We start from the raw sequence: 24448 nt of genomic DNA on the forward strand, positions 1-24448 counted from the left end.
GCTGGCCCCGCTGGACGATGCAGGGTGACCGCTGCTGACCCTGAGCTGTCTAACTGCTAGTCTCCCTCCCTCCAGCCCTGGACCTGGAGCTCTTTCCTGTTCAGGATGGGTGGTCCGCCAGCTTCTCTTCATCTCAGAGCCAGGCACCAAACACAGGGCATGCCAGAAGTCTCAGGAATGGAGATAAACAATATTTTAATGAAAATTAAGAAAACCCCTAATATATAAATATCCATGGTGAAAAAAAAATCGCAGTTTTAAATTATGACAGGATCATCAACCTGAAATTAATTAGAAATGATTTAAGATGGTCCTTTAGTCAAGAGCAATGATCACATGTGGCAATATCTCAACTGTCAATGAGATAAACAGAGTGCATTTGTTTTCATCAAACCAGGAAAGAAAAATGATAATTATTATTTTTTTTGTAAATAAAATATTTAGGTTTAAAATAGTATTGTTTTAATACACCTACTTTCAAATGTTCCAGTTTTGTCAAGTATTTTAATCTTCTAGTGGGAAAAGTAACCATTAAAATTACACGAATTAATGTATGTAGGGCGTACGTTTTTCTTCTTGCCTCGGGATCCTGTGTGAGTTGGTGATGCTGTTACTAATACTGTCTTTATTTAATATTTTGATCTTTTGCTCAGAAATTAATATGCTTTTTAATTTTGATTTTTAAAAATATTTCACTTAATAGTATTTGTCTAAATTACTGAGTTTTTTGATGCTCCTTAAATTTTATGCCTCACCCCAACGTTGGTCCTGCTCCAGCTGTGCTCCAGGGGGGCAGCTGTTGGCCCCTGGTGGGGACAAGGGGCAGGCTAAACCCCTCAGGCTCTTGGGCCCACCTGGGGCACATTTAGGCGCAGAAGCATCCCAGGGAAACTGAGCGCTGGGGAGGAAGCAGGCTGCCTGGGGAAGAGAGATGAGCTTTGGAGGTTCTACAGATAGAGATGTGAAGCTGTTCCCAGGGCTACTCATCAAAGCTCCCAGGTGGTGACCCACCTTAACTAGGCCAGAAACCTCTGGGTCTCAGGGAGTGGGAGGCCAGGAGGAACCGGTGAGCAGAGCTCTGAGCTGGTGCCCAGAGGGGTGAGCTCAGCAGGGTGATCAGGCTGTGTACTGACCAATCCCACGGGGCGCCGCACACTTAGCTGTCCCCTCTGAGCCCCTGTCTTCCCCTGCAGGCCCCATCCTGCTGCTTGGACCCTGGGCTGGGGACAGGGAGGGACAGCGGGAAGACAGGGGAGGAAGTGAAGCAGGTGGAAGGGACAGGTTAGGGGTGAGCCTGCAGACTTGCTTTTCTTTGCCTCTGCAGAAACCTCCAGTGGCTTCCCCTGCCTGCATTGTGGAGTCTGAACCCCCAGCTTGACTTCAAGGCCCTTTGTCCGCTGCCCCCATCTCTCTTGCCCTCTGACCCACCCAAGGTCCTCCACATGAGTCCCCTCTCTGTGCCAGGCCCAAGTTCTGCCTCCCCACTGAAGCCCTCCCTCACTGTCCCACTTCTTGCAGCCTAGTTTCCCTGTGGAACCATCTCCTGTGTGTACAGGTCACCTCCCCAAGCAGACTCTAAATTCTTCGAGGGCCTGGCGACTGCCTTGGCCTGGGGTTCAGCCTCAGAGCTGGCAGCATGCTGGCAGCCGTGCCTCAGGAAAGAGGTGACCCTGAGGGCGCTCTCAGAACTGCAGCTCACAACTGTGAGAGAGGGTGGGAGGTAGGGCTATCTGCCTGAGGGAGGGGCCTATTAGTGTCACAGTCAGGACCATGGGGTGGGACTAAGACATCACTCCTGGTCTGTCTCTGGAGTTCTAGTTCTGTCTCAGCAGGTTGCAACCCCATCCTATCAGCAACTCAGGCGGGACATCTTGGGGTGCCCTTGACTTTGCCCTGTCTCTCACACTCCAGTTGCTGTTGCCCACCATCAAAATGCACATAGAGCTAGCCCACCCCTTCTCGTACCTGCACTGCAATGCCCAGGCACTCACTATACCGAACACCTGGGCTACGCAGTGGCTTCCTAACTGGTTTCCTGCATTCTTCCTTGCAGGAAAGGAAGCAGCCAGAGGGATCCTTTTCTTATTGTCTCTCCTCTGCTCGAGGCTTCTGGCAGTTTTCTATCTCAAGCAGAGGGAAATGTACAGTCACTATGTGGTCTAAGATTCCACTAGTTCTGCTCCTTGCTCCCACCCACCTCAACTTCATCTCCACCACTCTTTCCTTTATTCCCTCTGAGTCAGCCACACAGGCCTCCTTGCTGTTCCTGGAAAATGACAAAAAGATCCCTGCCCCAGGGCCTTTGCACTTGCTGTCCCCTTTGTCTGAAATGCTGTGTCTCAAAATGTTTGCTTGGCTCACTCCCTTTCTTTGATCAGCTTATATGTTTCAAAGAGGCCTTCCCTGGTATCCATATCAAATAGCACCTCTGCACTTCACCCTCCATGTCCTTGCCCTGTTTTGCTTCATATCATTTGTGACATTACAGTACTGTGTGCTTATTGTTGGTCTCCTTCCACTGGGGAAAGCCCCATGAGAATAGCAACTTTTTCTGTTGTAACTTTAGGGCCTAGACTAGCAATGCACACAGTAGTTGCTTAATATGAACAGCTTAGCCCTTACTAGGTGCATGAGGGGGCCAAGCCTTTACTAGGTGCATGAGGGGGCCAAAGTTCTCCCATCTGTGTAGGCCTGGATAGACTTCCTTCCCATCAGGATACATCCAGCTCTCACGCTCTGGTTGGAGGCTTCTCTGCACCCCATGATCCCCACTTTGCATTAAGGTAGCACTCTATACTTTTCCACTGGTGTTCACATGCACGGACTCTTTGGCAATCCCTGGAGGCTCACAGTGGTAAAGTGAGATGGTCCAGGTCACCTGTGAGTTAGGGGTAGAGCCTGGGTAGGAGCTCAGGCCCCTAGGGCCCAGCCTTGCCACTGCAGTCCTCCAGGGTGGCCCTGTGGCCTGATTCATGTGGGCTCCATGGGGGCCCAGGCCCAGGTCAGCTCTTGGGAGGCTGCCGAGCAAATCCCTGGTCTCTCCAGTCTGGGCAGAGTGCCAGCTGTGAGTCACTGCTCTTGCTTATTTTATGATGAAGGGTGATTACAATAAGGGACATTAATCATGGGAACAATGGCTTGTGCTAGGGGTTTTCCAGCCTAGTTTTGCCAAAGAGCTCAGGGTGCTTCCATTCATTTCAAACAGCCTTTCTCAACAGCCAGGACAGCTAGGAAGGCTCGTTCCTACTCTACAGTTAGAAGAACAGGGCCTCGGGTACAATGTCTTGCCTAAGGTCTCAGGTGAAGTCAAGGGAGGGACTAGGACAATGGTGTGCTAATAAACAAGCTCTTCAACCATAGCCAGATGCAACACCAAACAGAACCCTCACTACAGTGTTTGTCGATTTCTAGGGTACAAATACTCCCATGATAGCCAATGTCAAGCTCCCCACGTGTTGTCACTGCATGCGTGGCTGACAGATGTGCTCTCACGGGCTGGGACAAGCTGCCTCTGTGCCAGGTGAGAGCTTCTCACTTCAGAACTTTACAGTCTAGAACACACTTTCACATGCAGCACGCACCTGATTGTCATAACAACGTTTTTAGACAGGCAGCACTCAGGCCTGCCCAGCCCGGCATCAGACTTGCAAGTAAAGGACACTTCGAGATGGGACCAGAGCCTTCTAAGTCTAATTGCAATGAGATACCCTGAGCCAGAACCATCCTGCTGAGCTGTGTTTAGCCTCTTGACCTGTAGAAACTGTGTAAGCTAATAAGTGTTAACTGTTGTTTGAAGCCCCTGAGTTTTGGGGTGACTGGTTACCCAGCAACAGACAACCGGAACAGATTTTGCAGAAATGGCCTGCTAATTCCCAAAGACACCTGTGCTCAGAACACTGTGAGGCACTGTGCTGTTCGTAACACGCTTTCCTACACACTTGTCTTTCTTTCTATGATAACTGGTAGGACAGGTCTTCCTAATTCTTACTTTATGGATGAAGAACCTGAGGGTCAGAGTGGCTAAAGGATTTGGACAGGGCGCCCAGTACTAGGGCCGAGGGATCTGATTGTCAGTCGGTGTCTTCTTTACCACCCCTCATCTCCTTTCCAACTCACTTCTCAACTCCATGAAGACCTGGGTCTTTGGCTAAGTTCCGTGTGAGGAGTGGGTGCTATGGAGGCAACAGGGAGGAGGTGGGGTGGAGTGGAGATTCCTGAGAAGAAGGTTAAGTCCAGGGTGAATTTCTAGGGATTGAGGGCTAACCCTGGCTTTCTGTCTCCAGCAGGTCCAATGTCTGAACAGGAGCCCTCAGAAAAGCTGGGGCAGGCACGGGAACACAAGGGCAGGTATGTTAGGCAGGGAGCCAGGCCAGGGAAGCAGAGCTCAGCCAAGGGGGACGGACACGGATCCTCAGTCCCAGAAACTTCTCCCTGCAGCCTGGGAGCCGGCTGGCTGCTCCAGGGCTACATCACCGACAGGTGCTGCTTGGAGGATCAGGGCGTGGGAGGGCCTTGCTGTTGAGTAACCCAGAGGTGGGCATGCAGGTCCCAGGCTTGGAGTAGGGGTGGTGGCAGAGAAAACGTGCCTGTGGATTCCCCTGAGAAGTGTTTCATGTAGTGGGGCAGCTGCGTAAGTGAGCACAGTGCGTCGGGATGTGTCTGCATGTGCCTGGATTCAGGGCCCATCTGGGGGCGTGTGCTTGTGCACGTGTGTGTCCCCTGCATCGCAGCGACCAAGAGTGTCTGCTGCGTGCCCGGCACCCCTGCTCTCACCAGTGTGCAGCACGTCCAGGGGAGACCTGGCTGGTCACCCAAATTATTCTGGTGTCCACAGCCACCAGGCTGGCCCGCAGTGGCCACACCATGCTCTGGCTGGTCTCCTCTGCCCATGGTGAGCCACTCTGATGAAGAATTACTCATCTTGTTCAGCAAGTGCAGAAGCCATGCCGCATGCACACGTGAGTGCCAGCGAGGGTTAGCCCATCTCAGGGGAAGCTGCTCTCAGGAACAGAGCAGTTTCTGTACTGGTCCTGGAGGGAGTTTAGGGTCATTCCCCCTGCAGTGTCTCTGAGCCAGGCCTGAGTCTGAGCAGGGGTTCCAGATGGCTAAGCCATGGTCTCTGGTGCCTGTTGTACACGCGGCCCTTCCCACCCTCCCCAGAGGCTGTGGGTAGTGAAGGCAGGTGTCAGGCTCAGAGGCAAGTGTTCTCCTCATGTGACAGATGAGGAGGGAGGCTTGGAGAGTTCAGGGGACTTGCTCAGAGTCTGCTGCCAGGTTCACTGCGTCCCTCTGGGTGGTACTGGGCTGGCAGGAGTGGGTGGCCATCAGACCTCAAAATCCTCAAGGTGGGGGAAGGAAGGGACCCCAGAGGGGAGTCCAGCTTCTTCCCCCAAAATGATGAATTAGTTGAGACAAAAAAGGAGATTGTTGGGGGAAAAATTCGAGTTTCTCCCTCATTAATTTTAATCTAATTTGATCACAGCCCTCCTCAGTAAACAGCAGCTGCCTTTGATGAGGCCGGCTCTTCCTCGACCTGGTGACTGTGTTCCGAATCAGCCGGCCTATCAGGGAAGGCACTGCTAATTGTCGCGAGGCCTCGTCCTAGCCTTGCCAGGTAAGGGATGGCAGTGAGAGATAATTATAATCAGATCTAATTAGTAATTATAACAGATCCCAACTAGAAATTGTTTTCAGTTAAATATTCCCGGAGAGGTGCTAATAGTCTCCAGGGCACGCTGTGTGCTGCAGACACGGGGAGGGTTTGCACGACACGGGCACCCTCACACCCGTGACCTTCATCCTCTGACCTTCCAGTCAGTAAAGGGGACGCCCAGAGTTCGTGTGGCTCAGGGCTGGGGGCTAGGGGCTGGGGGGAGAGGCTGGGGCAGGGACACCTCGCTGCTGTGGGCAGCGCTTTCTCCACATGTATGTGAGGTCGTGCGCCGCCCTCCACAGGCCACCTAAAACTCTCCCGTCAGTGTTCCTTGGCGACTCTGCGGAATGATCGGACGTTGCCGGCCTTTTGCCTTCCTTCATCTCCTCTTCCTGTTTCTAGTTTAACTCAGCTCCCCACTGAAACAGGTCTACGCCAGGTGCTGGAGGGTCAGGGGCAGCAGACTAGTGCAGGCACTCTGAATGCATCAAGTGGCCGTGAGTGAGTGGGGACAGACGGGCCACACCTCACTGACCAGAGCAGCCACTACACAATTGTTGCCAAGCCTGCAAATGGGCCTAAGGTTGCCAGAGCTTTGCAAGAGAAGCCAGAAATCAGCATTGGTAATAAGAAGGCCTTCAGAATCTTAACTGTAAACAACTAATAAAATAAAAACTCTAAAGTTACTCTGGGAGCTACCCAGACATGTCTGGGTGCCTAATGTGGCCGGCCATGTATCAGCTGTCACTTGTGGACCTGGGTTCAGTGATCCCTGTGGTCTCTGCCCACTCTGGTGGTCTCTCATTCTTTGGCAGACCACATGCCGCCTGGCAAAGAGCAGGCATTGACGCACCTTGTTGGATCAACCCGTCTATTAGGGAAGGACAGGGCTCCAGACTCATCATGTGTGCAGTGCGGTGTGTGTGTGGCTATCCTAGGAGCGCTGCCTCCAGTCCCCAGCCTACTCCCCTGGGAAGGTAAGAATGGACAGCTGCTCCCTCCAGGCGTGGTCACAGCAGCCGGCCCCTGGGGCGGCCCACCTCTGAGGGAAAGTGAGTCACTTGCGCATAGGTTCACAGTGAGGCTGGCACGCCTCCCTCCGGAGTCATTTTCTGCTATGGATTTTTTAAGACCGGTGGCGGCAGAATCAGTCTCCCTCTCTCTCTTTTGGCGCTGTGTGTCTAGTCAATAAATAAGTGGGAAATAAAGGATTTGTGAGAAAATAGAATGCAGTCAAAAGGTAAATTGTGGGCTTAAAGGCCCCTGAGAGGCGGGCACAGCCTTGGAAATGTTTCCAGGTTTGAAGCGGCCCAGCGTTCGGCTCTCCGATTTGCATCTTGGAAAGGTAATCTTTAAAACCGATTTCCCTCTGCTGCGTTTCAGCCGTGTAGAAACCAAACAGGCTGCTGTATTACGGTAATAACATCAACATTTCACCTACCTTTGCCTTAATTATTTTTCTGTCTTGCCAATGGAAGCTGTTTAATAAGATTTATGGGTGGCGGGGAGGTAGGGTGAGCGGGTGTGCGGCTCAGATAATGGGCCAAGCTGATTCCCCCTCCAGGGGTGTCACAGGACAAAAACACGAACTAAAAGCTTTGCAGCACTTAAGTAACAATAACGTCAACATTTCACCTGCCTCTCACTTAATTATTTTTCTCTCCCACTCTTGCCACCTGAACCTGCTTAGATAAGATTCCCTCACAGATACAAACCAAGGATTCTCATTCTCTTAGGCAGATAAGCTGCTCTTTTCTGTGATTCGGTGCAAAGGGGGCTGGGAATGGCAAAGGCTGTCTCTTCAGCTCTTCTTGGGAGGGTCGGAGCCTGCGGACAGAGGCAGACCAGAGGCTCGGGAAGGAGGGTTGGTGACTGTGAAGGCAGGGGTAGGCACTGGGAGGGCACCCTGGCCTGGGAGGCAGGTGGGCACCAGAAGCTGGACACAGGGGAGGGCCCTCTCTCTACACCTGCTCTCTCTCCCACGTGCTCCCACAAAGGATCTCATTGGATGGGGGGAGGGTCCTGATCACGTGGACCATTAGGCAGTCCGTCAGAGGGGTGGGAGAGCCCCTGGGACAGCCCCAGCTTTACTGCTAGCTCGCTGGGTGGCCCTGGGAAAGGAGCGAGCCCTTCTGAGCCATACTTTCCTAAAAATGAAGAGGCTGGTCTAGATTTGTCTCTTACACTTTGGGGAGCTTGTTGATGGACTCCTTTGAGAATGTGAATCTGCTCCCCAGGAAGGCACTTCTGCATTTAGGATTTTCTACTGTGGCAGCATTTTTAACTCTTCTCTTTTTCTTGTCCCTGCTCTCATTCCTCCACTGCTGCCATCATGGCTGTGTCCCTTACCTCTCAACTCTATTACTGCAAGGGCCTCTTACTAGCTCTCCTGCCCTATCCTCTTCAAGTTCCTTCTCAAGGATGGTCCTTCTAAACTGTAAGTCAGATCACGTCACTCCTCTGTTTAGATTCCTTCAATCACTCTGCTTTTCACTTCAAGTAGGGGTTTCGCTCCAGGATTCACAGCCAATTCTTTTATCTCGTCAAGTTTTGTTCAAAAACCACTTTCTACAGAGAAAATCTGAATAGAGCTCCATCAGGGAAATAACTGAATTAACAAAATGAAAAATCTTCCCACAAAGAAAACTCTAGGCCCAGACAGCTTCACTGATGAGATCCATCAAATATATACATTCTTTTCCAAGTGAGAGGAGGGGAGATAGAGAGATAGACTCCTGCATGGGCCCTGATCGGGAACCAACTGGCAACCCCTGTCTAGGGCTGATGCTCTGCCCATCTGGGGCCATGTTTGAGACCAAGCTATTTTTAGTACCTAAGGCAGAGGATCCATGGAGCCATCCTCAGTGCCAGGGGCTGATGCACTCAAACCAATTGAGCCATGGCTGTAGGAAGGGAAGAGAGAGAGAGAAGAGGGAGGGGAAGGGTGGAGAAGCCGATGGTCACTTCTTCTGTGTGCCCTGACCGGGAATTGAACCTGGGACACCCACACATCAGGCCTTCACTCTGCTACTGAGTTAACTGGCCAGGCCCCATCAAATATTTAAAAAAGAAATAATATCAATCCTTCATAAAATCTTCTAGAAAGTAAAGGAGGAAGGAACATTTGCCAACTCACTCTATAAGACCAGTACTACCATGATAGTGGAGCTAGAAAAAGACATCATAAGATACCTACAGATCATTGTCTATCATGAACATATTTACAAAGCTCCCAACAAAAAATTAGCAAACTGAATCTAGCAACATAAAAAAAAAAAGATTATATACCATAACCAAATGGATTTTCCCCCAGGAATTCAAGGCTGGTTTGACATCTGAAAATCAATTGATGTAATATATCATACTACATAAAGAACAAGAAAACCTCACAATCATCTCAGTAGGTGTGGTAAAAGTATTTCACAAAAGTCAATACCATCCATGGTAAAGGCTCTTAACAAAGGAGAAACAAATAGAAACATCCTCAACCTGATATGGGGCATCTAAAAAATACTAACATTATACTTCGTGGTGAAAGACTGAATGTTTCCCCATAAAATTGGCAATAAAGCTATGTGTCTGCTCTCACCACTTTTATTCAGCTCTGTCCTGAAAGTTCTATATAGTCCAATAAGAAAAAAAATGCATCTGATTGGGAAAAAAAGTATAACTATCTTTATTCTTACATATATTATACCATATGCAGAAAGTCTTAAGAAATTCACCAAAAAACAAAAACAAAACAATACCCCCCCCCCAAAAAAAAACTATTGAAATCTAAAAAATGAGTTCAACAAGGTTACAGGATCCAAGATCCATATACAAAAATAATTTGTGTTTCTATATGTTAGAAATGAACAATATGAAAATGAAATTAAGAAAACTTTTATTCACAATAGCATCAAAAAGAATAAAATACTTAGAATAAATGTAACAAAAGCAGTACAAGACATACACTGAAAACTAAAAACATTGCTGGGAAAAATAAAGATCTAGATAAACGGAAAGAGTCCATGTTTGTGGATTGGAAGACTCAATGTTGTTAAGATGGTGATTCTCCTCAAACTGGTCTATAGCTTTATCACAATTCCTATAAAAATTTCAGGAATCATTTTGCAGAAACTGACAAGTTGATTTTAAAATTCATATGGAAACATAAGGGACCCCAAATAGCTAAAACCATTGAAAAAGAGCAAAATTGGAGGACTTACTTTTCCTTAATTCAAAATTTAAAGTTATAGTATTTAGGACAATATAGTCCTGGAAAAAAATAGACATATAGATCAATGCATTATAATTGGGAGTTCAGAAAAAATTCCTTACATTTTTGATCAGTTAAGTTTTGAAAAAAGTGTGAAAGCAATTCAGTTGGGAGAAGGATAGTGTTTTTCAACAAATGATGCTGGGTCAACTAGATAGCTATGTGCTAAAATGGTGAATTTAGTTTCTTCCCTCACAAATTACCAAAAAATTAACTTAAAAGGAATTATAGACTCAATGTAAGAGCTGAAACTGTAGAATTTATGGAAGAAAATATAAGAGTAAATATCTGCGACCTTGAGTTAGACAGAGTTCTTAGCTACAATATCAAAAGCACATCCCATAAAAGAGGAAAATGCTAAACTGGACTTGATTAAAATGAAAATCTTTTGTACTTCAAAAGATAGCATTAAGGAGATAAAGAGACAAGTCACAAAGTGAGAGAAAATATTTGCAAACTAAATATCTAATAAAGGACTTGTATCTAGAATATATAAATAACTATCACAACACAATAATAAGACAAATGACCCAATTTAAAAATAGGCAAAAGGCTTGAATAAACATTTTGCTAAAGGAGATAAAAAGTGGATAATTATCACATCAAAAGATGCTCAATATCATTAGTCATCAGGGAATGCAAATTAACTCTACCAAGGAACATCCCTTCAAACCCATTGGAATAGCCATAATAGAAAAGGTGAACTATGACAGATATTGATGAGACTGTGGAAACACTGGAACTCTCATTCACGGAGGGAATGGAATAAAATGACACAGCTGCCATGGAAAGTAGTTTGGCATATTCTTAAAAAGTTAAGCATAAACTTCCTGCATGACATAGCTATTCCACTCCTAGAAATCTACCCATGAAGAACAGAACCATATGATACACATGCACTTGTACATGTATGCTCAGTTCACAGTAGCATTATCCTTAACAGCCCCAATCTGGAAATGATCCAAATGTCCACCAAAGAATGAAAGAATAAAGTGTGGTGTATCTGTACAATACATGCTACTCAGCAATGAAACTAAGTTCACTATTGGCATGGGTTGCAACATAGATGAATCTCAAAAATATTATGCTCAAGGAAAGGAGCCAGACAAAAAAGGCCACATATTGTATGATCCTATTTATAGAAAAGTCCAGAAAAGGCAAATCCATAGAGACTGGGGTAGAAGTAGAAATTGACAAGGGACCTTTTTAGGGTGATGGAAATGGCCTAACACTGGATAGTGGTGATGGTAGTATGACTCTGTAAATTTACTAAAAATCATTGAGTTGTACACTTAACTGGGTGAATTTAATGGTATATAAATCATATCTCAATAAAGCTGTTAAAAAATAAAAAGATAAAAACGATCACCTCCTCTGTGAGGTTTATCCTGACAGCTCAACCTGCTTGTTCTTATAGAAAACTCAATTCCTTATACTCTTCCCTATTTTTTTTTTAAGTGAGATGAGGGAAGACAGTGAGACAAACTCCTATATGCACCCTGACTGGAATCTACCCAACAACCCTTGTCTGAGGCCAATGCTCAAATCAACTGAGCTATTTTTAGCACCTGGGGCTGACACTTGAACCAATCTAGCCACTGACTGTGGGAGAAGAAGAGGGAGAAAAGGGGGAGAGAAGCATCTGGTCAATTCTCTTGTGTGTCCTGATGGGAATTAAACCCGAGATGTCCATACACCAAGCTGACACTATGCTCTGAGCCAACTGGCCAGGGCCTTCTCTACTTTTTTTTGATAGTACTTACCACCAGAACATTTTCTTCTTAGGCTATGGTTATTGTCCAAGGATATAAGTTCCATGAAGGCAAGGGAGGTTAATCTGTTTTGACCACTGATGTATATTTCCAGTGCCTAGACCAGGGGTTGGGAACCTATGGCTTGCAAGCCAGATGTGGCTCTTTTGATGGCTGCATCTGGCTCGCAGACAAATCTTTAATAAAAAAAATAATAACGTTAAAAAAATAAAACATTCTCATGTATTACAATCCATTCATTTCCTGCCGCTCATGTTCATGGTTGTGGGTGGCTGGAGCCAATCACAGCTGTCCTGGACAACACCAAATTTTTATTGGATAATGCCTAATGTACAAAGGTTGTTGTATGGCTCTCACGGAATTACATTTTAAAATATGTGGCGTTCATGGTTCTCTCAGCCAAAAAGGTTCCCGACCCCTGGCCTAGACCAGCGCCTGGTGTGGGAAGGTGCAGACATATGTTTTCAAAAATAGAATGAATGAAGTACCCTTGCTTGGCAGGTTTCTTCCAGCTCTAAAATTCTCTAATCAATGTTAGGTTTGGTGGGGGGGTCTATTCCAAAGTTAAGTTTTGGTCGTTAGTAGAACTGTTGCTCAGGCCAAGTTGGTATTGGAGGCTGGGACTGGAGGAAAGACAGGTGACCCGTGCTCAGGACCCAGTTCCCTCTATCTGGAAGAATCAGAGAGGACTGGTTTCCCCTATTCTGTGTGTCCTTCAGTTTCTGGCATGTTTTCCTTCCTTCAGTTGACCCACCTGTAAAATAAGCTCTCTCCAGTATCCCAGTGACTCTGTCCATCTCTGTGTAGGGGGAGGTGGGAGGGAGCGGTGTGGAGGGGAGAACAGTACCAGCCCTTGGGAATGGCTGTGTGGTCACCAGCCTGCTCCCTGCTTCCTTGCCTTCTATCACTGAGGCTGCTGGGTGTTCCCCGCACTGGGTAATTTCTCAGCTGCTAATAACCTTTCCTGACATATTTACATAGGGGAAGTTCTTCCTTTCTGTAAACATTTACAAACACCTTGATAGGTCTGTGAAAATGTGACACTCCTTTGGAAGCCAGCCTTCCCGGTCTGTGGGCTCAGCCGTTTACTTTTGTGAGGCAGCTGTGGGCTTCTGGGGGCCTGTGAACCTTCCATTTTGGAAACCTCCTCCACGCAGACAGAATAACTGAGAGGCCCAGAGTGCCACAGAAAGGAGCAGCAGGCAGTCTCCCTGACAGTGAGACTTCATGGGATGGAAAACGGATGCTGTGGGTCTTCCAAGGCGCAGCTGGGGAACAGGGGACACCGGGAAGGGTTCTCTGGAGCCTTTGGTTCCTTGTACAGGCCACCTCTCTGACTCTGGAGTCCCTGGGACAGGGTTAGGGGTCAGACAGGGCTCCTGGTGTTCTCTGGGCCTGGAAAGAGACCTCATTGAAGTCCATTCTGAAGGGGAGGAGCTAGACAGCAGTAAGTCTGAGCAGGTCTGGAAAAAGGGAGGAGCCCAAAGTAGCTTAAAGGGCAAGGGTTTCAGGGCCAGAAAGAACTGAGTTCAGATTCTAACTCTCTTGTGTAACTTTGGGCAAGTTAATGGGTTGCTTGGTGTATCACCTTCCTCATCTATTAAAGGAGACCTGGGGTCTGCCTGGCAGACAGGGTGAGACTGTGAGTAAGGCATGTGTGTGGGTCACCCAGGCAGTCGGCCAAGGCTCCTGAAATGCCTCTCGCTGCATCTACAACATAGGTCCCATCTCAACACAGCAATGAAATGCAGGGCTCTGGCCAGTTTCCTCCCAAGGGAGCCATGCATTTTCCCTGCAGAGAAATGCCCACAGCCAGGACGCTCGTCCTGGCTCCTGCTGCCACATTGGCATGCCTGCTCTGCTGTCCTGTGCTGGGTGGACAGTGGTGGTCCCCGGAGGCCAGGCCATGCCCATTCCCCAAGGCCACCTCTCTCTGGGACCAGCCTGGTTGGTCTTGGCCTTTGTGAATCTACCTTGGGCTTTGTGACTTGGGCTCTAAACTCCCTCCTACAGGGATACCCCTCCCTGGCTTGTTGGCTGCTGAGGAAAGGCTTCCATTTAGTAGCATTTTCCTTTCTCATTTCATGCTATAATGGAGATTCATTGCTAGTTTTAAATCCATAATTTGCCATGAAACCCTCGTCTTGGGCCTGGGCTGAGGTCAGAGCAGAGAAGTAGTGAGCTATTTTTATCCTTAGAGGTCTCCCAGTCCAGCTCGGCCCTGGGCTTTCCCGGGGCTAGTGTCAGCCTGCCAGAGAGTGTCCTGTGGTGACACACACCATGCCCTGGTGTCTGGAGGCAGGACATGGACAGCCCCGTGCTGGGACTGCTGGCCCTGGCCTCCCCTCTCGGGGGCTGTGACTCTTCCCTCCACTTCATTTTCATTAGGGGGATTGACAGTGTGCTGGGCCCAGTGCTGGGGACACCAGGTTCCACCTGCTCCAGTCTTTTCTGGCTGACAAGGTGTTCAGCCACCAAGAATTGTTCATTTCCCATCAGCGACTGATTCTCTTGACTGAGTGTCTTGTGTCTTTCTATCCTTGGGGAACCGATGATTTGGCTGAGCTCGGAATTGTGCATGTGCAGGTGTGTGTGCACATTGGCGCTTCGGCCTTGAGGTGCGGTATGTATGATTAAGGGCGATGCATTACAGGGAGCCTTGCAAAGGCCAGTGGCTAGCTGACTGAGGACCCAGTAGGGCCCCAGACCCATGTGGACCTTGCTGTGTTATCCAGGTGTAGGGGAGGTTGGAAGCCATGCCTGGGCAGCAGCTGTGGTGCTGGTCAAGTAGGGAAGGCTCTCTAGGGGCAGCTGCTTCCTGAGAGGAGCAGAAAGTGACTCGAGTTGCCCAGGCTCTTAGGAGCGGTGGGCTCCAGGCCCGATGGCTGATGCCAGAGAATCAAGGCCCTGTCCTGAGCAAATCTCCCTGGTCCGAGCTCACATTCCCCTGTGTGAGCAGTGGAGATGCTCAGCCTCTCCTGGGGTCACGCATGGTTAAAGCAGAGACAGACATCCTTGCTCTCAGGAGCAAGGGGACAAGGACTCAGTAAACAATGGTCCTAAGCATGCCTCCAAACCATGATCAAATGAAGGCAAATGAGAGTCAATCTGCAGAATGGAGGTGTGCATCTGCTTCCCAGCTGATGTCCCAGGGAGACAGCGGGGCTGAGTGGGCAGCTGTCTTTATCTCCTGTCTCTCGGCCGGTTGGTGGCAGGACTGGGGCAAGAATGCACATCTCCCTACTCCTAGGCCAGGGCCCTTGTCCTGAAGACATGCCAGCGACCTGTGTAGGGTGGAGTCATACTTCAGCACTGAAGGCTGCCCTGGAGAGTCTGAGCCATTCAGTGCTGATTGGGAAGCCCTGGGGAGTCTGCAGAACTAAGAATGAAGTGGCAGGGTGAGTCCAGGAGCAGGAGGCTGAGCACCATGTATGTGGCAGACCCTGGCTGGGCTACCGCAGAGCACCGTGTGCTTGTGTTGACTGCAAAGATGCTGGAAGGGGCGGGGGAGGGGGCTGGCCCTGAGGTCTGTTTGGGATGCTGCCTCCAGCTTTAAGTGATGAGCACTGTCCCGCCAACCTGGCCCCGAGAGAGCGTCCGGCATGGGCCACTCCTGCAAGGCCAGTTAGTAAGACCAGTTAGTTCTCCTCTCATTGCCCGAGTCTGCCCCAGTCAACGACGGCCATGCCAGGCAGGGTAACATGGGGAATGTGTGTCCTTTGCTTCAGGTTGCCCCCTGCTTGGAGACGACCCTGCCTGCCCCTACCATCTACACTACAGCGGAGAGGGGACATGCTGAGCTTGCCCCTGTCCCTGATGATCCCCATCCTCCCTAGAAGTCTTTCAGCACTTCCCTTCTCACTTCACTTCCCACCATGATGGGTGGGCCCCTGGCTGGAGAAGTGGACTCTCCCGACATGCCATTGGGGCTGAGATGAAGAACAGGGTGAAGGGGGGTGGGGGAAGGCAGAAGGCCATTCCTCTCCATGGCAACCTGGCACATTAGAAGGGTGGGGGTGATTTTAGCATGGAAGGGCCCAGAGAGATTCCTCTCTGAAGTCCACACACCTGGACCAGCAGCTGCAGAGCGCCCCGATCTCACCCTCGGTCCCACACTCCCATACTCACTCCACCAATAACTGATACGGGTGGCCACCCGGGGGGCATATGGCATTGAACCCACAGCATGGGCCTTAAAGACCAGGTCTTCTACCCCCAGGGACCTTATACTATAATTTGGGTGAGAGATTATTAGTTAGCTTAAAGTCACTCGGTGACCCCAAGCCATGCTTATCTTGTAACTTTTTGCAGCAGGTGAGCACAGAGTTAAACTGGGAAGGCAAAGAGAGATGTACAGTAGCTGAAAAGAGGGGAGGAGGGAAGCAACTTCTGTACCAGGGGACACAGGAGTGGCCAGGGCCCCCAAGGAGGGCAGTGCAGCAGAAGGGAGTGGGGAGGAGCTAGCAGCAGGGGTGGGGTGGGGAGAGGCACCAGAGCTCAGGCCGGGCTCCCATGTGAAACTTCCGGAGATGAGGATGCTTTGTTTGTTCTGATCTCCCATCTCCGGCTCGTTTGCTGCCCTATTTGGGGGTGATTGCAGGGTAATGAATGTGGCAGGAAACAGGCACACAGCACAAATGAGATACAGCACCCAGACCAGGCTGGGGCCCAGGCAAAACACGCCTAATGAGGAGATAAGGAAATCAATTCTGCTTGTCTTCCCAGGCGCTCAGGAGGGAGGGGCTGCAGGACGGGTGTCTTCCTGCCTTGCGTGCTGCATGCAGTAGCGTCCTGAGGACCTAGAGACTGATCCCACAAGAAGGGTCTCCTAACAACAATGCAGGGGTCACAGTAACAGCGGTAGCGGGCACAACGCTGTCCATGCCGATACGCCTTGCTGCATGAAGTGCTTTACATATATCATTTCATTCCATGTTCGGGGGACAGGACTATTATGACTTCCCTTAATTTACTCATGAGGAAACCGAGGCACAGAGTGGTTAAATAACTTGCCCAAAGTCACACGACTGGAAAGTGACACAGCTAGGCTTCAAGTGTAGGCAATCTGGTTTCTGGAGTCTGGTCTCTTAACTGTGAAGCCATATCACCTCTCTAAACACAACACAACGCAACGCAACACAACACAACACAACTCTCACATGTATTTGGGGCTATTCTCTGCTAGGTATTGCTCCTTGCTGTAAAGTTCAGTGTAAACTCCCCAAAATTTGCCCCAAATGCTTTTACTACAGAGATAAGATGAACATTTACTGAGCTCCTAGTAGATAGTTGTCAACAGGCCGTGCTGGGCATGAGGGATGCATGATGTCCCCTGAGAGACTCAGTGGGGAAGACAGATGTGTGAACTGTTACCTTCAATATAATTGGGTTGAGTGTTGTGATGGAAGTGTGTAAGGGAGCACAGAGGGAGACAGGCCTTGTGAGTTTCAGGGAGGACTTCCTGGAGGAGGTGATATCTAAGATGAATTCTGACAGGTGAGCAAGAGTTGCCCAAGGGAAGAATGGTGGGAATGGTATTCTAGGCAGAAACACTCAATAACAAAAGCACAGAGGTGTGGGGAGCGGAGGGAGCTGTAAGCTGGTTGTTCTCAGAGCAGGGGGGAGGCAGAGCTGGGGCTGGAAGCAGAGGGCAAGCTTCAGAGACCCTGTGCACCACGAAGGGAGCCTGGGCTTTGTTCTACGGAGGTGGCTTCTCATCTCTGAAGAACCACTCTGACCGTCCCCTATTAACAGGTGACTGTGGCTTGGCTTCTTGCACCAGTTTCTAGAAGAGTTTCAGAAGCTAGTACACTTGGGTTCTGTGTCAGCTCTGCCTTCCCTTGCTGCATGACCTGAGCTATTTACTGCTTCTCTCTGGACCCTCCTGCCCAGAGGATGAGGGGATTGGAAATCAGGGTGCTGCCAAGGCTGTGGACTCAGGAGATCTCTGCCTGCAGCTCCCCTTGTGGCGCAGTTGCAGAGGGAGCTCGTGGTTTTGAAAAAGGCACATGTTTAGACCTTATCTGTTTGCCCCTCTCCGTATGGGGGCCTAACATCAGTTTAAAGACACCCTCTTTATTTGAATTGACTTAGTCTCCATGTTAAATAATTCATATTGGTTGAGGAAGCTTTTTTTTTTTTTTTTCTGATGGGAGTTAAAAGACAGCAGAGTTAATATTAGAATGGGCCAGGAAGAAGAGGGGAGAGGAAGGAAGGCTGGGAAAATACTTTTTAAATTATTAATCTGACATCCTCTGCTCTCCCCCGCCCTCTTCCAGTCCCCCTTATCCTGCTCTCCTCTATTCTTCTCATAGTGTTTATTCCAGCTGACATCTGACATGACTACATGGTTTGCTGTTTAGTCTGTTGGTTATTTATGATGTCTCCCTGCTAGAACACATGCTCCATCAGGGCAGGGCTGGTTCTCTCTTGTTTACAGTGAATCTCAGGCTTCTAGGTCAGCTCTTGGTACATAATATTTGCTCAGTAAATATTTGTTGATTAAATTTTTAGCACCCACTTCCTCTCTGCTCTGTGTCTCTCAACTCCTTACTTCCCAAGTTTGTAGGTACTTAGAAAAATCAAGGGCAATTCCTCTCTTTCAGCTCTGGCCCTGGAACAGATCTTTTCAACCATGAGGCTCTTGCAGGTAGGAGGAGCAGTCTGGATGCATGCATGCCTGTGTGTGTGTGTGTGTGTGTGTGTGTGTGTGCGTGCGTGCGCGCGTACAGGCAGCTTTAAAGTGTATGGCACTTTAGTGGGATGTTCACAACAAATCTAGAAGATTGGTATTCTTATTATCCTTATTTTATAGATGAAGAACTAGAAATTTCATTCATTCATTCATTTACTCAGTTACTAAAAATTCTCAAATATTATTGAGTACCTGCTCTCTAGTCAGTGCTGGTTAAAGAGAACTGAACCAGAGCCCAGGGCCAGCCCCAAGGACTTGCCCCAGGTCACACAGTGACTGAGCTGCATGCAGGTGTTCTTTCCAACCCCGGGCTCTTCCACCTCTACCCCAGCTCTGCATGGGCGCATGGGTGTCTCACGATGGTCACCTAGGCTGTGTCTCTGCAGAGATGGCTCAGAAAGGGTGGTGGCTGGACACAGAGGAGGACCCTGGGTTAAGGTGCACAGCCATGTTCAGAACCCCAGGGCTGGACTGGATGTGAGAGCTCCCACCTCTAGCCTCACAGTGGAATGCTGGTAAAACTCCCTAAACAGTTACCTTTCCTGTCTCCCTCACCACACAAATCCCAGGTCCAATGCAGCTTAGAGCATTTTCTTAAAGTAACTGGTGTGGCATTTGGGTCCTTATTGTGGAAATCATGCATTTTGGAAGCTGGACACTTGTTAGAGAGCACCTTATCTATCACTACCTTCATTTTACAGCTGAGGCATCTGAGACCCCGAGAGGCTGAGGAACAGGGCGGAGACCACACAGCTGGTTAATGGTAGGGCCAGGCCTGCTGCCTCCAGTCTGCCACTCTTTCCATGATACCATGATTTTCTGATGTTCTGGGGGCAAAAAGATGCATGTCTTGACCTGGCTTGAGTCAGCGCATGGTCCTGGGCTGGCTGGTCATAGAAGGAAAGCAGCCTGCCTAGTAACCTGGACTCAGCTCTCCCCTTCGCTTGGCCCCGACTCCCAACCCCCCACCCCCATTCTCGAGCCCCTCCCTCCTGCTGCCTCCCGGGGCAGCAAATACTCAGCTCAAAGTTGCTTCTTGCCTGATTACATCTGAGAGCTGGAAACACAGGGCTAATTAATGTGTCTGTGACTCTAGGCTTGGCTGCTGGACCCGAGTCCCCACGCCCTCCCTGGGGCCCGGCAGGCTCTGTGAGCTGGCCCTCCGTCCTCCCCACACAGTGCCGGCAGATGCATACGTGCATCATGCACATCTGTTGGCTATATAGTCTCCCATATTTGCCCTCCTCGCTTGGTGCTTTGATGGAAGACCCCTGGGGGTCTCCCTCTGTTCCAGCCAAAGTGTTTGCTTTGCAATTTTGCCAGAATACCATCTGATCCTGCTCTCATATCTTCTGCAGGTTCTAATCAGGCTCTTACTTTATTTAATTAAAAATCGATCTCAGGCAAATACAGACTAAATTAGGAAGCTCTCTCATTCCTGCAACACAGGAAAGGCAGCCGCCCCCTCCCACCTTGGGGAACTGTCTGGGACACTTTCCCAGGCTGAGATGTCACAGCAAAGCAGATGAGGTCTTGGTTGGGAAGCTGGCTGGGCAGGGTGTAAACACCCCTGTCCCCTCTGCTGGAACAGCTGCTCTGTACATCCCCTGCCGTGGACAGACCGGGCTCCCTGTCCTGAGGCTGCCTGAGCTCTGCCTGCACAGCCTCCCTCCAGGGCAGTAGGTGGGGCTGTGCACCAGGGAAACTGGGCCAGGCTGGTGCCTCAGGCAGAGCCCTGCAGAACCAGCGAAGGGTGGGGAACCTATTGAATCAGCTCAGTGGTGAGGCCCTGCAGGACTAGCTTAGGGGTGGGGGGTCTAGGGTGTCCCAGAGGAATCGAGGAGGACTGTAGGCAGAGCTGGGGAAGTCTCTCTGGCCCGAGGTTAGTTTGTTTGGGAGGAATTGTTTCTGTGGAGTCTGCATGAAATGTCCCTGCTCAGGCTCCCTTTCTGGCTCTCAGGAGTTTTACCCAGGTCCTCCTGCCGGGGCCCCTGGGAACTCCCCCTCTGCCTCTGCAACTGACCTCCGTATTTGCATAAAACATCGTCCCCACACAAACCTAGCTCTGTGCCCAGAGGCAGTGCCAGGCCATGCCACTGGAAAGGGAGAAGGGGGAGTGAATGCCATTTAGATGTGACCCAAGATCAAGTTGAGTCTGTTTAGATCAGACCCAGAGGCCCTGCTCTCAGAAGCCCGGCCCTTAACCAGCCAGATAAAGACGCTTCTCCTGGCGTTTGGGAACATGGAGATCACTGGACAGCTTTGGCTCATAGTTGGAAAATCTGGGATCTATTCTGAGTGTAATCAAGCTATGTGGCCTCCTATAAGTGCCTTTGCCTCTTGGGAGTGTTGATTTCTTTACCTATAAAACATTTAGAGTAATCTCGACTTGGTTATCGAACAGTGATATAGAAGGAATCTGTAAATCGTTGGGTATGACTGGGTGAAGCTCTGATACCAGGACAACAACGTAAGGATGGGATGCATCTCCATCTAGTTTAGCTCCTGTGTGCAGCATGAGTGGGGAATGCCTAGGTTCTTTTCATCTGAGCATTCTTCGGTGCCCTCTAGCAGGGAGCAGGGAGCAGGGAGCAGGGAGCAGAGATAGATTCTTCTGAGGATGGGGGATGAATGACCTCTGACAATGAAGATCTTACAACTTTGCTTAGCAAATCTGTTCTGGCATTTTACAATCTTCACAAACCAGAAGATATATTAGGCACTAAACCCTCCTTTTCTCTTCCCTCAACTGCCATACCTGTCCCCATATTAGTCTCCATCTTGGGAGACTGGGGTGGCTGACTCACCCTTTAATGTCCCTGACTACCTTTCTGAAGGACCGCTTCCTGACCACACAATCCCAGCTCATTTGCCCTGCCGGCCCTGATTTGCTTGTCTCATTCCTTTCATCGCAGGACGGAGGAGACTGAAAGGTTGCAAGAGGTTCTGAGGTTGGCCCCAAGTCCCTCCTCCTTGTCCCGAGAAGCCAGGCTCTGAGCTTGGTAAGTGGTCCTCCGGGGCCTGTCTGCTGCTGTGCTTGGGCTAATCTGCCCGTGTAGATCTGAAGATAACCTGACACACTTATAAATATTTCATCTTGTGTGGTCATGTGCCTTCTCCACTGGGCAAGGGGCAGCACCCCAACTGCTGACCCGGTTGTCAAAGCTTCTCAGCAGCTGCTAGGAGGTGGGCAGGGCAGCACCAGGGTGCTCCTGCTGGCTGCTGAGCTCTGCCCCACAGGTGGCCTGGCACAGATTCCTTACGGAGCAGTGAGATGGTGCACAGAGCTTGTGCCAGGGGACCCGGGGCCAGGACTTCGCTTCTTGGACCCTTAGTTTCTCATCTGGGGCACCCATCCTGTCCCACACACTTGCATCAAAACAGCTGAGGAAGGGCGAGTGAAAGTGCTTTGGGAGTTGCTGTCAGGAGCTGTGTAAAGTGAGATATTATTACTTATGTGTAAGGCTCTGTTCCCGGGGCACCCGGATCCTCAACACGTCTTCCTGGAGAAGGAGGGGACAGCGGTGAGGCAAGTTAAGGGTAGTGTGCCCATTCCCTGTCTCCAGGAAGGTCTGCCCCAGGGAGGGAGGGGAGGACGTGTTCCGACAGGTTGTCCCAGGGACACTGGGCTCCTGGGAAGCTGAGATGGGGAGAGACTAAGAGCAAAGGTATGATTTGGAATAAGATTCTGAAATGAGTTTTCCCAGGCATGACATAGGCAGCCCAGGGTTTCCAGGAACGGGAACCGGGAAGGAACAGGGGCAGCGGCGCCCCTGGGGATGCCGACATCATGGGAACAACCAAGGCCCAGGCAGATTCTGACAGGGAAGGTGGTAGACAGGGCGTGGTTAGCACCCTGCAGGAGTCAGACCGGAAAGAAGTGGCTCAAAGGTGTGTCACATTCTTCTCTGTCTCTCCGTCACCTAGCAGAGGGCCTGGCAGATGACACATGAAGAACCTGTTTTCTGATGGAATAAACAAGCATCCAGGAGCCCTTCTTTGCCCCCAAGCTGGAGTCAAACACTGGGGTTGGACAAGGTCCCGGGCAAGGTGGCATCCGCCTTCTGATTTCCGGGGCAGGAGCTTTCACTTTCCCCCTGTTGATGGGAGGGGGTTACTGAGACCATGGGGCCAGTGGCCAGAGCCCTGGGGGACATGTCTGAGGGCTCTGGCCCAATGGGATGCCTCAGTAGTCAGGCTGGGAGGAACGCTTTTGGAACCGAGCAATAGTGTTTCCCATAGCGTCCTTGCCCCACACGTGGTCGGCTCTTACCCAGGACAGTGAGGCGCGCGGGGCGGGATCGGATGGCGGCCTGGATGGCCTGGCACTCGTACACGGCATCATCTTGCAGCTCCGCCCGCAGGATCTTCAGGTGATGTTCTCCCGAGAGGTGGTTCCCTACCACCAGGTACTGTGGATAACCTGTGGAGACAGCAGGCATGTCAGGGGGCCCGCCCAGGGGTGGAAGTGACGTTCATGATCTACAGGGCAGCTGCGCACACCGGAGCAGGGGCTGGGCTGTCTGAGGGGCTAGCAGAGCCAGCAGCTGCTCCAGGCCCTGACGTCAGCGGAAGGAGCCCAGAGTGAGAGTTCGCACAGGTTGTGGGGGCGGGGCGGGGTGGGTGGGGATTGCGTGTCTAAGGAAATGGCTGATTTTAAGTCTAGGAATGTTGGGGAAGCTGTTGTTAGGAAGGGATGGAGACAACGCAGAGGGAAATGCCAAGTGTGGGCAGACATAGCGGGCTTATCGCTCGGGAAAGCGGTGCGCTCAGCAGCGTAGTTTCCCAGGTAGACGTGCATATTGATAAGGACACACACAGAGACACAGAGACCCAGGTGAGCTCCACAGACAGAGAGAGGACAGAGGAGAAGAGAGAAGGAATAAGAGAAAATGTTTGGGCAAGGATTAAGAGTGACTTTGGGTACCAGTTTTGTTTCAAGATGGACAATCTAGGCCCAGTCTCCCAGTGCCCAGGACCTGCTGGTCACTTTGAATCATAAGCAGCCCTTTTCTTGTCCCTCCCCCTAAGCTTCCCCAAACCCCAGGGTTTGCATAAGCACCTAGGAGGCACGCAGGACACTCAGGGATTTGGGGCCCCTTGTACCACTGGAGATGAATAATAGATGAAGAAAAGCTTGAGCACACTAAATCATTAATCAGCATTCCTGCGGCCGGGCAGGGTTAGATACAGATGCCAACATGTCAGAGCTGGCCAGGTTGAGCAGATCCTCTCTTTCCTGGGCCCTGGGCCCTAAGCCCCCTTTGTTTCTCTCAGCAGGATCTGTTTCTAACCCATTCCCTTCCCTGAGCTCTGCCCCTGCCCCCACCAGTCCCTCACAGGGTACTTCTTTTCTGTCCTGGTCCCCTTCTCTCCGCAGAGGCCCTCCACTCATGGGCAGCCCCAAACTGCTCCTCCTTCGGACAGACCTTCACCAGGACAGTGTGACCTCTCAGACAGATGTCCTTGGCGGGGACTGAGCTCATTTGGCCTTTAACTGAGAAGACTAGGGCTTAAGCAAGTGAGAGACAGAGACAGACAGAGGGATGTGCAATAGCCTCATCTCATCAAGTATTTTAGTCTCTTAGTGTGGGCTGTGTGCTGTGTGCCTCCCAGGGCCAGTGTTAGCACTAATGGGCAAGATCAACACGGGCAAAACTTTTAGATTACTGTTAACAGTTTGAGGTGTCCAATAAGGATCTGGGCTGCCAGAGGAGATAGTGAGGTCTTTGCCACTGGCTGCTTTCAAGCAGACATTGTATGATCACATGTCAGGGACACTGCAGAGAAAATTTCTACTGCAATTTAAAATATTACAGTCCTAAGGCCCCTTCCATTTCCATTTAGCTAAGGGCCTTCCAGAGGCTGGACAGGGCTCCTTGGGGGGGGGGGCTGTAGAGGGCCACCCATTCCAGGTCCGTAATGGTAGCTGTAATCCTCTGCCAGATTTCCCAGTGAGCGTTTTGGGTGCTCCTTGTGTGGCTGAGCCCTTTAGGCTCATGTCTTCATGGCTACCATTGTTCCCATCATGCAGGCAAATGGCCCTGCCCTCCACAGCTGCTCAGGTC

The 24448-nt window shown here is 50.2% G+C and overlaps 1 protein-coding gene across 2 annotated transcripts in view; it reads right to left on the minus strand.

Annotated features, from left to right (window-relative positions):
* KIRREL3 (kirre like nephrin family adhesion molecule 3) overlaps window positions 1–24448 on the minus strand; it is a 546205-nt gene that overhangs the window by 64440 nt on the left and 457317 nt on the right. For both annotated transcript variants that reach the window (XM_066365207.1, XM_066365206.1), the window contains exon 4: window positions 22654–22803. In XM_066365207.1, coding sequence (XP_066221304.1) covers window positions 22654–22803 — 150 coding nt within the window. The remainder of the gene's footprint in view (window positions 1–22653; window positions 22804–24448) is intronic.

Source organism: Saccopteryx leptura, chromosome 2 (assembly GCF_036850995.1).
Source record: "Saccopteryx leptura isolate mSacLep1 chromosome 2, mSacLep1_pri_phased_curated, whole genome shotgun sequence".
Lineage (NCBI taxonomy): Eukaryota > Metazoa > Chordata > Mammalia > Chiroptera > Emballonuridae > Saccopteryx > Saccopteryx leptura.